The 17,113-nt window shown below is 41.7% G+C and overlaps 1 protein-coding gene across 1 annotated transcript in view; it reads right to left on the bottom strand.

The window, feature by feature from the left end:
* Nucleotides 1-17,113, bottom strand: part of IQANK1 (IQ motif and ankyrin repeat containing 1) — a 105,200-nt gene that overhangs the window by 36,060 nt on the left and 52,027 nt on the right. Inside the window, exon 8 of the mRNA XM_033933108.1 lies at nt 1,821-1,875. Within this exon, the coding sequence (XP_033788999.1) occupies nt 1,821-1,875 (55 nt within the window). The remainder of the gene's footprint in view (nt 1-1,820; nt 1,876-17,113) is intronic.

Below are 17,113 nucleotides of genomic sequence, written 5' to 3'. Positions count from 1 at the left end.
TGCCCCATTTCTTACTGAATGGAATGCCTCATCCTGGTGCCCTTTCTAATATTCAAGTGCAGAGTCAGCTCTGGCTTGGGTGCCTAGATTGGCATGCTGTTTGTCTCTGAAAATATAGCCCTCCGATTACATTCTGTGTTCTCATTCAAGGTTTATGCAACAGAGTTTCACCAGTTCTCTCCTTCTGCCTTGGGAAAGAGTTGGACACAGTGGTCCAGTATGGTTTGAGTGCACACTGCTGAAGATGGGCTCCTTGGGAATAAGGATACAGTGCATTCATATTTGGGGAGGCTCTGTTTTTCCTATTATAACTAACTAGTCTTTAAGCTTGTTACATTAACAGGTGCTAGAATAAATGTCTGTCTGTCTTTCTTTCTTTCTGTCTCTCTCTCCTTGGCCCCCTTTCTCTGTCTGTCTTTCTGTCCCTCTTCCTGCCCCTGTGTCTTTCTTCCTTTCTGTCTGTCTCCCTCCCTCCTGCTGTCTGTCTGTCTGTCATTCTTTCCCTCCATTTCACTGTACAGCAGCATTTCCACTCCACTTCCCTGTGGAGCAACAGCATTTCCCTCCCCCCCACTTCCCTGTGCAGCAGCAGCAGCGGTATTTTCCTTACCCTCCAGGTCCCTGTGCAGCAGTAGCAGCATTTCCCCCACCCCCCTTTTCCCTTCTCTTACCGCGATCTGGCTTGCTCCGTTCGGCTCCTCCCCGTGTTCTGGCCTGCTGTGATCTGGCTGCTCCGTTCGGCTCCTCCCCCTTCCCTTCCCGTGGTCTAGCCTGCTCCATGGCCCCCCCTTCCCTTATAGCGTTCCCTCCAGGCAGGCAGGCCCAGCTTCTTCCTTGCGGCTCGCAGCTAGAGTCCTCTTCTTTATTGGCCCCCCCTTCCCTTACCGCATTTTGAAGGGTTTTTTAAAAGTTTACAGGTGGCGGTGACGCCGCAGCTTTTAAACCCCGCAATTGGCATAGCACAGGTGCAGAAGACAGTCCTGGAGACTCGCGCATGCACACTCTGCCGACCACGGACCTACAGATCAGGGAACACGCCGGTAAGAGTGCGCATGCGCGCTTAGCATTTTATTATAGTAGATAGGTGTCTTTTGGTGAACTTAGCCTGAGAACTCAAAGGAAAGAGTGCTCAAGGAGCCTTCTGTTTTATGTGGGACTGGGATACATGGGTTACAGAAGAACAAACACGAAGATTGACCCTTAATCCCACAGAGAATGCAAAATCCAACAAAAACGAAAAACTGTGGAGGTGGGATGTTCAAGAAGCAGGCTTTATTTAAAACATACAATATATCTAGGACCTAAACCCTAGATCAGGGCTGTCCAATTCTGGTCCTTGAGATCTACTGGCAGGCCAGGTTTTCCAGGATATCCACAATGAATATGCATGAGAGAGATTTGTCTGCACTGCCTTCTTGGTATGCAAATCTCTCTCATGCATATTCATTGTGGATATCCTAAAAACCTAGCCTGGTCAGTAGATATCGAGGACCGGAATTGGGCAGCCTTCCCTAGATATATTTTATGTGGATTATCAATTGTATGTTTTAAATAAAGCCTGCATCTTGAACATCACCACCTCCACAGAGTTTTTCATTTTTGTGGGATACTGGGTTAACAGGAATCCAATATTTGGTGGGGTTTGAGGTACATCTTATTGGAAATCCTCTACATGACTTTAAATAAGCTACATAACATCTGGTCACTGCACAACCTGAGACTGGGTTACATGTTATCAGGAGTTCGGTACCTGTTATCGGGGAAACCTATACTTGACCTGGGATTGGAAGGATTATTTGGTTGTATTGCTCACTTCTAACCTCTTTCTGACAGTGCTCATGTTCCGTTGCCAGCTTGAGGACCTCATTTCTCATGCTACGGTGAAGAAACACACGAATTATTGACCATTTGAAACATCATTCAGCTCGCTATATATTTACTGCTGTCCTAGAGGGAATCCCTCAGGCAGCTCTATTTCACAAAGCCTATCACTTCATTAGCTTGAGTTCCAAGACTTGTGGTCCTTCAAGGACCTCCACGTGGTTCATCTAATGAGACCACCTCCTGTGCCATCTCAGGAATCTTAAATGTTTAAGACAGCTAAACAAATCCCTGTCCTTCCTATTCTAATATCTATCAAGTTTATTATTAATTCTGAGCTTTTATTTCCACTCCCTTCTGCACTCAGCATCTCATTCAGGACTTGGGACAGTTCATTCTTGTCAGCTTCTTCCCCTTCTCTTAAATTCAGCCCCATCTTCCTCTGTCTTCCCGCATTTTACTCCTGGCTATAACATACCCATCAGCGAACCCCCAACTGCAGTGGAAGAAAACTTTCTATCCTACACAAAGTACTGATGCTTTTTTAATCGCTCTGCCCGCCTCAGTTGATGCTCCCTTCCCACCAAATCTCTCCTGTCTTCTCATCAGTTGTTCTACTGCTGTTATTACTTATCATTTCTATACTGCTACTAGACATTTGCAGGTTCTTTCTCTGTCCCTACTGGGCTCACAATCTACGTTTTGTACCTGGCGCAATGGAGAGTTAAGTGGCTTGCCCAGGGTCACAAGGAGCAGCGGTGGACTTAGAGAATGACACTGGGACAAATGTGTCCCCGTTCTGTCCCTGCCCCATTCCTGTAAGCTCTGCCTTGAACACTTATGATTTAAAACGTTTGAGGCTTTTGCAGATGAGGACAGAGCTCGCGGGGATGGAACAGGGAAAATTTGTTGAACCCGGCTGCCCTGGATCTCAGCCCAGTGGGCTACTTCTCCACTCTCCTGTTCCTTCAGTCTTACCTTGATTCTGCCAACAAATATTAACCATTTTTGTCCTTCCTCTTATCTCTTCTTCCTGTCTCTCTTCTGGTGGTGGTCTTGCTGTCTCTGCCATAATTTGTCCTCTGAACCCTATACTCCATCTCCCTCTGCTAATACTTTAGCTTGCATCTTTCAAGATAAAGTCTCTTTTATTAGACAATCTTTTTCTCCCTATACATTTCCAAAATTCTACAGAGGAAATACCAGCTGATCACTATTGGCACTCTTTCACTCCAGTATCTGAACTTCAAGTTTCTAGACTGTGTGAAAGGATGAGAAAGTGTAAATGTTCATTGGACCCTTTTCCATCTTATTTATTCCTTAATATTTCTCCTCAAGCTATAATGTGGCTAACTGCTTTACTGAATTTTTCTTTGGAAAATGGTTACTTTTCACACAATTCCTTCTCATTATCGACCAATTACTAATATACCTCTATTGACAAAAATGTTAGAATCAATTCTAGCTGGTCAACTTACTGACTATTTAGAGAAAATTTATTTACTTCAATCATTCCAACATGGGTTTCGTTCTAACTTTAGCACTGCAACCCTATTGATTTCTCTTCTTTCAAAAATTCAACAAATTCATCTCCAAAATAAATGTTCTATTCTACTTCAGTTTGATCTAACTGCAGCATTTGATGTAGTTCATCATGATATTCTTCTTCAGTTACTTTCAGACATAGGTCTCCATTAGGTAGTCTTGGATTGGTTTTCTAAATTTCTTTTGTATCGTTCCTATTCAGTAAACTTTGAAGGTAATATTTCCAACTCTTGGCAGCCTCCTTGTGGGGTTCCTCAGGGTTCTCCACTCTCTCCAATCTTATTCAATCTTTATATGACCACCTTGAACATCTTTAAGCTGTCAACTTGGGAAACTTTATTCACTTATGCGGATGATATCTTCATATTGATAGAGATAGATCCGGATATTACTGATCTAGTATCTAAAGTAAATCTTTGTATCTCCAAACTTCAAGCCTGGGCTCAATCTGTCCGGATGAAGCGTAATATAACTAAAACCAAATTATTATGATTAAGTCCAAAATTGGACTGTCTTCCCCCTTCTGTAGCTCTGGTCTCTAGATCCTCCCTACAAATTGAGTTTTCTGCTAAGATTTTGGGAGTCCTTTTTGACTCCTCTCTTTCTTTAAAGGATCAAATAAACTCCGTGGTCAAGAAATGCTTCTTTAATCTACTTATGCTGAGGAAGGTTAGACATCTCTTTCATCACCGTCATTTTTTTATTTCAGTTCAGTCAATTATATTATCTCGCCTTGATTACTGCAACGTTATCTATCTCAGCATTACAAAAATCTGTCTTTATAAATGGTAATTAATTCAGAATACTGCTGCAAAATTGATCTTTGGGAAACGTAAATTTAACCGTGTGACTCCGTTGCTTTAGAGTCTTCATTGGCTTCCAGTTTATTTTAGAGTTCAATTTAAATGTGCTTGTGTTGCTTTCAAAATCCTATATGGTATCTTTACTCCTCTTATTCCTTTATCTTGGACTGTTTACAGATTCTCTTTTGCAAGAGGCATCCAATAATTTAAACTTTCCCTTCCTTCTAAATAAGGGATTAAAGGAGTCAAGATTTTTAGTCAATCTCTGGTTTTTAAGTTCTCTCAACTTCGGAATTATCTTCCTTTTATTTTAAGGAGCCCTGGTTCGCTTCTATTTTTTCGTAAATCTTTAAAAACTATTTTATTTGCTAAACACTTTGAAAATTAACTTTCTTGAAATTTTGCTATTATTTTTTATGGTTTCTATTTGTTAAGTTAACGACTATAAACCGAGTCAAGCTTTCTTAGAATGATGACTCGGTATATAAAGCCAAGCTTTAGTAGTGCGGCTGTGCACCCAAACCGCTCCCTGTCCGTTGTCTCCTCCGCTTGGTTACGGTGCTGTGGATAGGGCGGGGGTGCCAGGGGGCATCTTGCATAGGACATGATTCTGGCTCAGTACAGCTCTACTCTGTTTCCAACTATCAGCTCGTTTTTCCTGCTCTCATCAAGCACACTATTTATTCTCTGATCCTTAACCTCCTGTTTATTAAAACCGTCGGTTCTCCATTCTATAGAATCTGTCCTCTTTCACGGGTTAACCACTTTGACATGGCCATCCTTCAACAATCTTCTGTTCTTCTATTTGATCTGTCTGTTGAACTTGCATCTCTGGCCAGCTCTATAACCGTCTCCCTTCCTGCCTCTTGTCTTTCTTTCAAGCTGTTAACAATTCCTATTTCATTCTTCGTTCTCTATTAGTGCTTCCCAAGATTCTCTTCTTGGTTCTCAGCTCTTTATACCAACAGGGTAGGTGCTCTTATCTTCTCCACTCATTCATGCAGGAATGAGAAATTAGATCTTACCTGCTAATTTTCTTTCTGTTCATCCTACCAGACCAGTCCAGAATGTGTGGTTATGTCTACTGATCAGTAGATGGAAACAGAGAAAACAGTCCTGCATGTTTTACCCAATAAGAGCACATAGAAACCTTTCAGGTTCACTATTTCGAATGACCAAGCAATGGGCCATGTACGAGTATCTTTCTTCTTGGTAGACTTGTCATATTAATACTATTCAGGTTAATATAATGCATGTAAATAATTTTGAAAAGAAACTCCTGCAGAAAATTGAATGTTGAATAAAAGAAGAAATTGACAATTTAGAAGAAAAGAGCAAAATTATAATAAATAGAGCAGTTTAAAAACTGGAAATATACTAGGGCTGTCTCCTTACCATCAACTCAAACACTGGCTACTTTCTTTTCAGGTAAGATACTGTCTCTGCAAGATTCCCTAAATAACACTCAACTGATGGGTCACCCTCTCAGCCTGACACCTCTAAGAGCAACACACACTCACTTTAACTAACTTTAATATCCCTACTCTTTCTGCAATCCTTGCAACCCTGAAGGCAATGAAATTAACACCAGCGTCTCACGATCACACCCATACCGTGATCATTAAGTGCCACATTGCTATTGTAGCTACATATATACATCACATGGTAGCAATGAGCCTCTTCCAAGGTCCTGACCCCCCCTCCTCCCCCGAAACCTGGAAAATAGTCATCATATGTCCTAAGGTCCTCAAACTCCACCACTTCCTGCTTGAGGGGACACTCGATGAGGTTACAGAGTAATTTTTTTTAAACCAATAGGAGGAAATATTTTTTCACTCGGAGAATAGTTAACTCTGGAATGTGTTGCCAGAGGATGTGGTGAGAGTGGTTAATGTAGCTGGTTTTAAAAAAGGTTAAGTCCATAAACTGCTGTTGAGACAGACATGGGAGAAGCCATTGCATGCCCTGGATTGGTGGCATGGAATGCTGCTACTCTTTGGGATTCTATATGGACTCTTGCTAGTCTTTGGAGATTCCACGTGTAACCCATTCTGCGCTTCGGGGAAGACGGGCTAGAAATAAAAAATAAATAAATAAATGTTGCTACAATTTGGGGTTCTGGAATCTTGATACTCTTAGAGATTTTGGAATGCTGCCACTATTTTTTTTTTTGCCAGGTACTTGTGACTTGGATTGACCTCCATGAAGACGGGATACTGGGCTAGATGGACCTAGTAAGGTTATTTTTATGTTCTTAAATTACCTTTCCATTGCTAACCTGCTGTTTGTAGAAAGGCTTTAAGAAAATATTGTTCTCTCAGCTTAGCTGGTCGAAACATTGTGTTTAGCATAGTAGGTCCTCTGCTCTGGAACGAGCTTCAAGGGTTGGCTCCCTGTCTTGGTACAGAAATGCTTTTAAAATAGTGGTCACAGGATCGTAGTGAGTTAGTTCCAGCATTTTGCTAATTTTTTTTCCAATTCTTTATTCATTTTATCATCTTACAACAAGTGCACAATATTACATCATAAAAAATAAACACATCTCAGATTTCTTACTAATGTCATCCTAAATATATAAATTAATCCCTCCTCACCCACCCTTCCCTTAAATATTTCAATCAAAAATATCATATAAATATTATAAACTTATTTAGTGATTAACCTGTAAAAAGAAATTTATACCATCCCCCATCCCCCTATGTATAAATATACTGTCAGTGGAAAATGATGTCTAATCATTACAATAATTTGCCAATGGTCCCCAGATCTTTTTAAAATTGTTATAATTCCCATTCTGAAAAGCAATTATTCTTTTCATTTTGTAAATGTGGCACAGCAAATTCCACCAGAATGTATAACTAAGATTATTGTAATTGCATGGCAACTCCTGTCATTATCAATAAAAGTTTGTTATTACTTGATGATATTTGACTCTTTATTCTCATAGACATACCGAACAGAATAGGATCATATGGTTTTCTAATAAACAATTTATTTGGGACCAAATTGATTTCTAAAAAGCCATGATATAGGGACAGTAAAATAATAAATGATCTAAGGCAGTGGTTCCCAACCCTGTCCTGGAGGAACACCAGGCCAATTGGGTTTTCAGGCTAGCCCTAATGAATATGCATGAAGCAAATTTGCATGCCTATCACTTCCATCATATGCAAATCTCTCTCATGCATATTCATTAGGGCTAGCCTGAAAACCCGATTGGCCTGGTGTTCCTCCAGGACAGGGTTGGGAATCACTGATCTAAGGCACAGTTCTTCAACCGCCGGTCCACAAAAAAATCTTGCCGGTCCGCAAAGGATTCGGTCCCCGCCGCAACGAAAGGCCGGTGTCAGCTGACTTGCAACTTCCTATTGCAGTCGCTTTGCCGGGACTCCTGCCTTCCACCGCGTTTGCCTCCTGCCTTGTCTCCGCACCTCCAGACCAGCAGCGGCAGCTCTGTGTACTTTTAACTGTGTACTTTTAACTGTGTACTTTTAACTGTGTACTTTTAACATCGCATCATCGAAGCGGGCCGGTCTAGCAAAGGCCTCGAGGCTGCCTCATGAAACCGCGCTAAACTACTGCTTAGGGGCAGCTCTGTGCCAAAGTTAAAAGTACACAGAGCTGCCGCTGCTGGTCTGGAGGTGCGGAGACAAGGCAGGAGGCAAACGCGGTGGAAGGCAGGAGTCCCGGCAAAGCGACTGCAATAGGAAGAGCAGCGGACTCTTGGGCCGCTGAAGGAGGGCAAAGAGCAGCTGTCCTGGAGGTTTCCCTTCCTCTAACTTTTGCAGGTCCCTTTTTTCCACCTTTTTTTTTTTCCTTCAAAGGCCAAGGGGCCCCAGCATCGACATCAATCAAGTAAGTTCAACTGTTCCTTGCAAGCGGTTCTGCTCGTCCAAAGCTTCCCTTCCGACATGAGCCACCCTCAGGGAAAAGAAAGTGACCCGCAAAGGTGAGGGGAAGGGGGGCAGATTATGGAAGTTGGGGGGGGGAGAGAAAGAAGGGGACAGATGATGGAAGTGAGAAGAAGGGAGAGAGAGAGAGCAAAAGGCAGATGGATGTCAGTTGAGAGGGGAGAGCAGATGCTGAATGGAAGTGGGAAAGAACACTACTGGATGGAAGGAGGAGATAAAGGGGGGAAGAAAATAGTAAGATAATGGAGGGGTGAGGGAAAGGGGTGACAAGCTGTGGGTAGACACAGTGAAAAGAGGGAAACGGGACTAAATAGTAAGAAAGAATTTAATTTAGATGGAGGAAGAAAATAGAGAAGGAAGACCAGAGAAGAAAAGGGAAGAGAGAGCAGAGAATGATATCAGATCTGAGTGGAGGAAATGAGAAGAGAGAGATGCTAAAAACCACAGGGGGGAGGGAAGGACAGAGATGCCAGACCATGAGGGGAACAGAAGGAAGATGATGGATGCCAGACCAAATTGGGGAGCGGGGGCAGGAGGAGAGATGGCAGGAAAGACAGACAGTGAATGGAAGGGGCAGATGCTGGACTGAAGAGACAGAGAAGGTTATCATGCCGCTGTACCGGGCCATGGTACGCCCTCAACTGGAGTACTGCGTCCAGCACTGGTCACCGTACATGAAGGAGGACACGGTACTACTCGAAAGGGTCCAGAGAAGAGCGACTAAAATGGTTAAGGGGCTGGAGGAGTTGCTGTACAGCGAAAGATTAGAGAAACTGGGCCTTTTCTCCCTTGAGCAGAGGAGATTGAGAGGGGACATGATAGAAACATTCAAGGTACTGAAGGGAATAGACTTAATAGCTAAGGACAGGTTGTTCACCCTCTGCAAGGCAGGGAGAACGAGAGGGCACTCTCTAAAGTTGAAAGGGGATAGATTCCATACAAACGTAAGGAAGTTCTGTGGTGGAAAGCTGGAACGCTCTTCCAGAGGCTATTATAGGGGAAAACACCCTCCAAGGATTCAAGACAAAGTTAGACAAGTTCCTGCTGAACAAGAATGTGCGCTGGTAGGGCTAGTCTCAGTTAGGGTGCTGGTCTTAGACCAGAGGGCCGCTGCGTGAGCGGACTGCTGGTCATGATGGACCTCTGGTCTGACCCAGCAGTGGCAATTCTTATGTTCTTAGGGCAGACACTGGCTGGAAGAGAGTGAAAAGGCAATGAAAGCAGAAACCAGAGACGACAAAAGGTAGAAAAAAATAATTTTATTTCCATCTTGTGATTCAAATATATCAGATTTGAAATATGTATCTTGCTAGACATAACTGGGGAGTGCAAAGCCCAGGCAGCGCTTCTTTAGCTTCCAGCTGGCTTAGGGCTCTCTCTGACCAGGGGGCAGTTGCCCTAGTTCCACTCCCCTAACACCATTCCAGCCATGTGTGACTATGGTATTCTGTTACATGATATTTGTGTAGCATTCTGTAATAATTTGGCTTATTCAGTTTTCTTGATAGTAGAGGGATATATGTGAAGGGGAGGGGAGAAGGGGTTTTGTTGATCTTTGCCCTGTATTATTTGTATTTATAAAATGACAATTGTATAGAATATTGTTTCTTTTTATACTTTAATAAAATATGTTCAATATAAAATCATAACTATTTGAGGCTTGTGCGGATGGGATCAGATGGTTTGTGGGACCGAGCTCGTGGGGACGGGGCGGCGATGGTTTTTAAAAAAAAATTTCAGTCTTAGTAGTTTGCCGGTCAACAAAATAATTATTTTATTTCCGCCGGTCCATAGGTGTAAAAAGGTTGAAGAACACTGATCTAAGGTCAGTATTTTGCTAATTGATATTGGATGGATAGGATAATTTGCCTGGTAGGCTTTATATTGTTGCATGCTGGGAATTTTAAGTGGAAAAAATTTCTGGTGGAATATCTGTTGGAGGCGTGCTGGAGTAGGATGGCCAACTCTGTTAGGTAGTTGGGGGCATTGCCCTAAGGCAGTGATGCCTACTTTAAACTTGATCCTTATGGTTATGGGCAGTCAATGTAGTTTCATATAGTAGGGCTGTAAGTGTTCCAATTTCCATAATCCATATTCAAGTCTTACTTCTGTATTTTGAACTAGCTGAAGACGCGATAGTAATATTTTACAGCAGAGAACTAGTGTTGCATTACAGTAGTCTAGTCAAGATAGGATTAGGGATTGCACTAAGATTTGGAAGGTCTCTGTTTCAAAGTATTTTCTGATAGATCTTAGCTTTCTCATCACAAGGATGCTCCTAGGTACTCCTAAGGGAAAGTCTCTGGTATACATTTAAATGTCTCTAAAGTGGAGCTTCTTAATATTGGTCTGCCTGATTTCAATTTAGCAAGCTTCAGGCTTACCACTGCCTATATCAAAATTCTTCTTACTCAAGCTTCAAAGAAGGCTCTTTTCTCATATTTGGGAGTATAATTTATTAAAAAATTTATTACCTACAGCATCCAACAATTCTGCACGAGGTATAATAAAACATACACAATAAAATTCAAACAAACATCCCAGATTAATTGCTGCACAGCCAGCCCATCACCATTCGCTGGAGACAGAGAAATACAGAAAATCTAAGGCTGCATGTTACTCTTATTAGACAAAGCATGAGGACTCTTTGTTTTTTCTATCTCCATGCACAGGTTGAAGGAGAAAACTACAGGTTCTGGACTGATCTGGTGAGGATGCTAAAGTTTTCTATCAACTTAACTTTTGTCCTACTGGCCACAGTTGATTCCTGCATTCTAATACTGAACCAGAGACTGAAATCCTCATATTTCTATTCTTTGCCCATTGTCTGGCTTTTCTGTCTCCTGACTTTCTTGTCCCTTTTCTGATATAAAGAAAATAATCTCGGAGCGCCATTTTTGATTCTTAGTTCGCACATCCATTCCATCATATAGTACAGTTGAATCTGATAAAATCCATGCAATTTCTCCTCTATCCTTTCTAGATTTGATTGATTTAAGAGCCTTCCAGGTAAACCATAGAAACATAGAAATAGACGGCAGATAAGGGCCCAAGGCCCATCTAGTCTGCCCACCCTAATGTCCCTCCCCTACCTTTGCCCTGTGAATAGATCCCATGTGCCGATCCCATTTGGCCTTAAAATCAGGCACGCTGCTGGCCTCAATCACCTGTAGTGGAAGACTATTCCAGCGATCAACCACTCTTTCAGTGAAAAAGAATTTCCTGGTGTCACCTCGTAGTTTCCCTCCCCTGATTTTCAACGGATGCCCTCTTGTTGTCGTGGGACCCTTGAAAACCGCTCTGAGTCCTCACTCTGTCCTTTCCAATTGTGACAGGACTCTTCTTCTGTGCTTCTCCTATCACCTTCCTGTATACTCGCTCAGAAATAAAAACCTTGCTATTCAAGAAATCCATCAAAACAAACTAAGACCGCAGGAAGCATGCCAGTCCCCTGAAGTAACCCGTTCAATTCTGTAATTCTTCTGGAAATTTCCAGATAACCTCTTATGTAATCCGCCTTGAACCGCAAGGTAATGGCGGAATAAAAGTCACTAATGTAATGTAATATTCTTTGTGCTTGTTTCACATTCTCCCACACTATCATCTGAACTAACCAGGAGTCCTCATGCTTCCACTTCTTCATTTGGAGAAAACTACCTACCGATATCCAAGAAGCACCTTGTCTTAAAAGCCAGGCTGAACTTCCCCACTGCCTAAAACCCTAAGTTCTTACAGTTGACCTTTCTACTCTGTACCGTTTGATAGAGTCCCCTGTGCTCCAAGTGTCCACTGATTCTGTGAGGTTCCCTGGGCAGGGAATCAAATAACAGCTGAAAATACATAATAAGAAATGAGAAAAAATGAGTAAAGAAGTAGTGGGAAAAAAATCTATATTGAAATTCATGAAAACATTGAAAAGCACAGAGGATCCTTAGCTGTGTGAGAATGAGGGGTAAAGCCTGGGATAAGCACAGAAAATTTTTAGCTGGGGGGATGGGGTGAGGGGTAAAGCCTGGGAAAAGCAACTACCAATCATATCTATAGCACTGCTAGACATACGCAGTGTTGCATATTAAAACATTCAAGAGACAGTCCCTGCTCAGTAGAGCTTACAATCTAATCAAGCGGACAAGTAGGGGGGTTAGGGAGTTTCTCAGGGGAGTGATATACTTTTTTCTAACTTTTTCCATCCATCTAATCTAACCAGTTTCTGTTTTTATCCCACAGTTTTTACTTGTAATGTTTACTTTTTTACTTACTGTAAACCGAGTCGAGCTCCTTAGGGAGTAGATTCGGTATATAAAATGAAGATTAGATATACAAGCAAGTGGGGGTTAGGAGTTAAAAGCAACCTCAAAAAAGTGGGCTCTTAGCCTGGATTTGAATACTTCCAGAGATGGAGCAGCAAGAGAGAAGGGATACAGCCTGGAGTTGGCAGTAGAGGAAAAGGGTACAGTTAACAGAGACTTGCCAGATGAACGGAGTTCCCGAGGAGGAATGTAGGGAGAACTAAGAGAGGAGCTGCAGAGTGAATGCACTTGTAGGAGTTTGAACTGTATGCGGAAATGGAGAGGGAGGAGAAGGGTGATGTGAGCATAGCGGCTCTGTCAGAATATAAGTTGTGCAGCAGAATTTTGAATGGATTGAGGGGGAGAAAGATGGTTATGTGGAAGATCTGTGAGAAGCAAATTGCTGTAGTCTAGGCGAGTGTGGATAAGGGTTTTGGTATTGTGTTCAGAGAGGAAGGGTTGGATTTTGGAGATATTAGAGAGAAAGAAAGGACAGGTTTGGGCAGTATGTTGAATTTGTGCCGAGAAAGACAGAGAGGAGTCACAGAGGGCCCTGAGTTTGTGAGTGTTAAGACAGGGAGGATGAGAGTGTTATCTCAAGTTTTATTTAAAATTTGATGTACATGCATTGTTATTATTTCAAAGCGTATTACAAATCTAAAAACAGGGGAGTAATAATATACATTACAAACCGGATAGAAAAGGAGGAGGGGAGGAACTACAAATGTTATAGGGAAGTAGAGGAGGGGCTTGGCTAAAAGTTAATATGAGCGGAGAGGTGCTTAAATTTAACGAAATTAAATCTCAAAAGCATCCCTGTATAAGAAGTTCTTTAGGAAGCCTTTGAATTTATCCAATGCAATTTCGCTACGAAGGTATCCCGTAGGACATTCCAAAGCTGGGGACCTGTCACAGAAAAAATTGCAGTCCGCCTTGTGCCAATCATTTTCAGAGAAGCAGATTTGGTTCTGTTGATCTTAGTGTTCTTGGTAAAGTGTAAGCTATGAGAAGGCGGACAAGTTTGTAAGTCGGAGTTTAAAGATCAGTAGTGCTATTTTGTAGCTAATTCTATAAGATATTGGAAGCCAATGAGCGTTTTTCAGGAGGGGGATCACGTGATCGAATTGTTTTGAATTTGTGATGATCTTTAGAGCTGTATTTTGAATTATTTGTAACCTTTTAAGTTCTTTCTGGGAAATAGCTTTGTATAGCGAGGTACAATAGCCAAGTCTTGGTACGCCCCCCCACCTGGAATACTGCATCCAGCACTGGTCGCTGTACAGGAAGAAAGACATGGTACTACTCGAAAGGGTCCAGAGAAGGGTGACTAAAATGGTTAAGGATCTGGAGGAGTTGCCATACAGTGAGAGATTGGAGAAACTGGGTCTCTTCTCCCTTGAAAAGAGGAGACTGTGAGGGGACATGATCGAAATTTCAAGATACTGACTTAGTAGATAAGGACAGGTTGTTCACCCTCTCCAAGGTAAGAAGAACGAGAGGGCACTCTCTAAAGTTGAAAGGGGATAAATTCTGTACAAATGTAAGAAAGTTCTACTTCACCCAGAGAGTGGTAGAAAACTGGAACGCTCTTCTGGAGGCTGTTATAGGGGAAAACACCCTCCAGGGTTTCAAGACAAAATTGGACAAGTTCCTGCTGAACTAGAACATACGCAGGTAGGGCTGGTCTCAGTTAGGGCGCTGGTCTTTGACCTAGGGGCTGCCACGGGAGTGGACAGCTGGGCACAATGGACCACTGGGCTGACCCAACAGCAGCAATTCTTATGTTCTTATAAGGGAATGGATGGGTAGGTTTCGGTGGAAGGATAAGTAGCTCAGTCTTGGTTATGTTCAGGACATCCAGGCAGCAATCTCAGGATGTAGAGAGGCAGATTTGGGAGTCGTCATGCAGAGCACCAAAGTCCCAGCTGGGTTGCTCGCGGCGGTCAACAACATGCTCCTTGCAACCCCGTCGGCTCTCTCTCTGACATCACTTCCTATGCATGGCACCCGGACGTGATGTCAGTGGGAGAGCCGATGAGGTCGCGAAGAGCACGAACAACAACTTCAACCAGAGGAATGGGGGAAGGGAAGGGAAAGGAGGAATGAGAAGAGGCAGGGGAGGCCCCCCCACTAACATGGCGCCCGGGGTGGACTGCTTCTTGACTCCTCCCCTTACTACTCCACTGGGTCACAGGACAGAGCCCTGAGATATCCCAACTGACAGGAGCCACCACCATTGCATCCATTAATGGTGTGACGTGAGAGATAAGAAGAGAACCAAGAAAGAGCAGGGCCCTGAGATTCAAGTGAAGACAGCGTATCAAGGAGAAGGTGGTGGTCAACAGTGTTGAAAGCAGCGGATAGATCGAGAAGGATGAGGATCTGGCCAGGAACAGGTCTTTGGAGACTTTTGCCCTTGCTAAGGTCTGATGGGAGTGATACAAAAACGGGCATGTTCAGGTAGCTTGGATAAGAAGGGGAGGAGCGAGGGTATCTAGAGCAGAGGAGATAGGATTGTGAAAAATTGCAGGCAGACCTTAGGAAATTGGAAGACTGGGCGTCCAAATGGCAGATGAAATTTAATGTGGACAAATGCAAAGTGATGCACATTGGGAAGAATAACCTGAATCACAGTTACCAGATGTAAGGTGGTTAGCACCCATAAAAAGGATCTGGGTGTCATCGTAGACAATATGATGAAACCTTCTGTCCAATGTGCAGCGGCTGCCAAAAAAGCAAATAGGATGCTAGGAATTATTTTAAAAGGGATGGTTAACAAGACTAAGAATGTTATAATGCCCCTGTATCGCTCCATGGTGTGATCTCATCTAGAGAATTGCGTTCAGTTCTGGTCTCCTTATCTCAAGAAAGATATAGTGGCGCTAGAAAAGGTTCAAAGAAGAGCGACCAAGATGGTAAAGGGGATGGAACTCCTCTCTCGTATGAGGAAAGACTAAAAAGGTTAGGGCTCTTTAGCTTGGAAAAGAGACGGCTGAGGGGAGATAGGATTGAAGTCTACAAAATCCTGAGTGGAGTAGAACGGGCACAAGTGGATCAATTTTTCACTGTCAAAAATTACAAAGACCAGGGGACACTCGATGAAGTTACAGGGAAATACTCTTAAAACCAATAGGAGGAAATAGTTTTTTCATTCAGAGAATAGTTAAGCTCTGGAACGCATTGCCAAAGGTTGTGGTAAGAGCGGATAGCGAAGCTGGTTTCAAGAAAGGTTTGGACAAGTTCTTGAAGGAAAAGTCCATGGTCTGTTATTTTTTTTTTTTTTATATTATTTTTTATTTTCAAATTTTACATAAAGTGTACAAAATATTAAAATACAATTGATAAATACACAATATCACTTTTATATCTAATACATTATATTCTAAATGTATTTTATCCCCCCTCCCTCCCCCCACCCTTCTATTACTTTTCAATCATACGTTACATATTGTATATCATATTATAGTCTATTATGTAAAATTATTTTTACTGCCCTCCCTCTATGTGTGTCACAAAGAAGATATTTAAAAGAAGAAGAGAAGAAGAAAAATCCTACTATTTATTCATTGCAATATTTTGTCAATGGCCCCCATATTTTTATGAATTTAGTATATGTCCCTCTTTGTATTGCTATTGTTCTTTCCATTTTAAATATATGACATATTGTATTCCACCAAAATGTATAATTTAGGTTATTATAATTCTTCCAATTATTGGTTATATGTTGAATGGCAACCCCTGTCATAATTAATAAAAGCTTGTTATTTTCTGGTGAAATTTGATTTTTTTTCCTCATCATCATTCCAAATAATACTGTATCATATGATATTGCTATATGATTTTCCATCAATTTATTAATTTGTGGCCAAATTGCATTCCAAAAACTTTTAATGTAGGGACAATGATATAGTAAATGATCCAACGTCCCAGGTTCCAGATTACAGTGCCAGCATTTATTGGACTTAGAACTATCTAATTTTTGCAAACGTGTAGGGGTCCAAAAAACTCTATGTAATAAAAAGAACCAAGTTTGTCTCATAGATGCTGACACTGTACATCTCATTCTCCAAGACCAAATTAGTGGCCATTGAGATGCATTAATTTGATGCTTAATCTCAATGCTCCAAATATCTCTTAGACCATTTTTTGGTTTTTTATTCAAATATCCAGATATTAATTTATACCACAATGCGGCTTGATGCCCTAGGAAGTCTGCTTGGAAGCATAAGAACTCTAAACTATATTGATTATTCAATGTTTTCCATTCAGGGAACCCAACCTGAATGGCCTGCTTCAATTGCAACCATTTAAAACTTTGTGTTTTATTAAGACCAAATCTATGTTGCAATTGTGAAAAATCTAGCAGTTTACCTTCTGAAATAACGTCATCTAAAGATCTAATGCCTGCAATAATCCAGTTCTTCCAAAGGATTTGAGCTCCGCCAATTTTGATCTTGGAGTTTATCCATAAAGATTGATTAGTTGATTTGTTTATTGGGATAGGTGTTAATTTACTTATAAATCTCAACGTTTTCCAAGTATCCATTAAAATTTTATTTTCTCTGTATCTTCTAGGCATGTTAATACTTGGAAGGTGAACTAAATTTAGGGGAAACATAAGGCGCCATTCCAAATATAACCATTCTGGTGCATTATCTATAAGTTCTGGGAGGATCCAATACATACCCTGACGTAGAATATAGGCTTGATGGTACCTATAAAAATTTGGAAAATTTACCCCTCC

This window comes from Geotrypetes seraphini, chromosome 2, assembly GCF_902459505.1.
Source record: "Geotrypetes seraphini chromosome 2, aGeoSer1.1, whole genome shotgun sequence".
NCBI lineage: Eukaryota > Metazoa > Chordata > Amphibia > Gymnophiona > Dermophiidae > Geotrypetes > Geotrypetes seraphini.
Note: the sequence above shows the minus strand (reverse complement) of the source record. Positions and strands in the feature narration are given on the sequence as shown.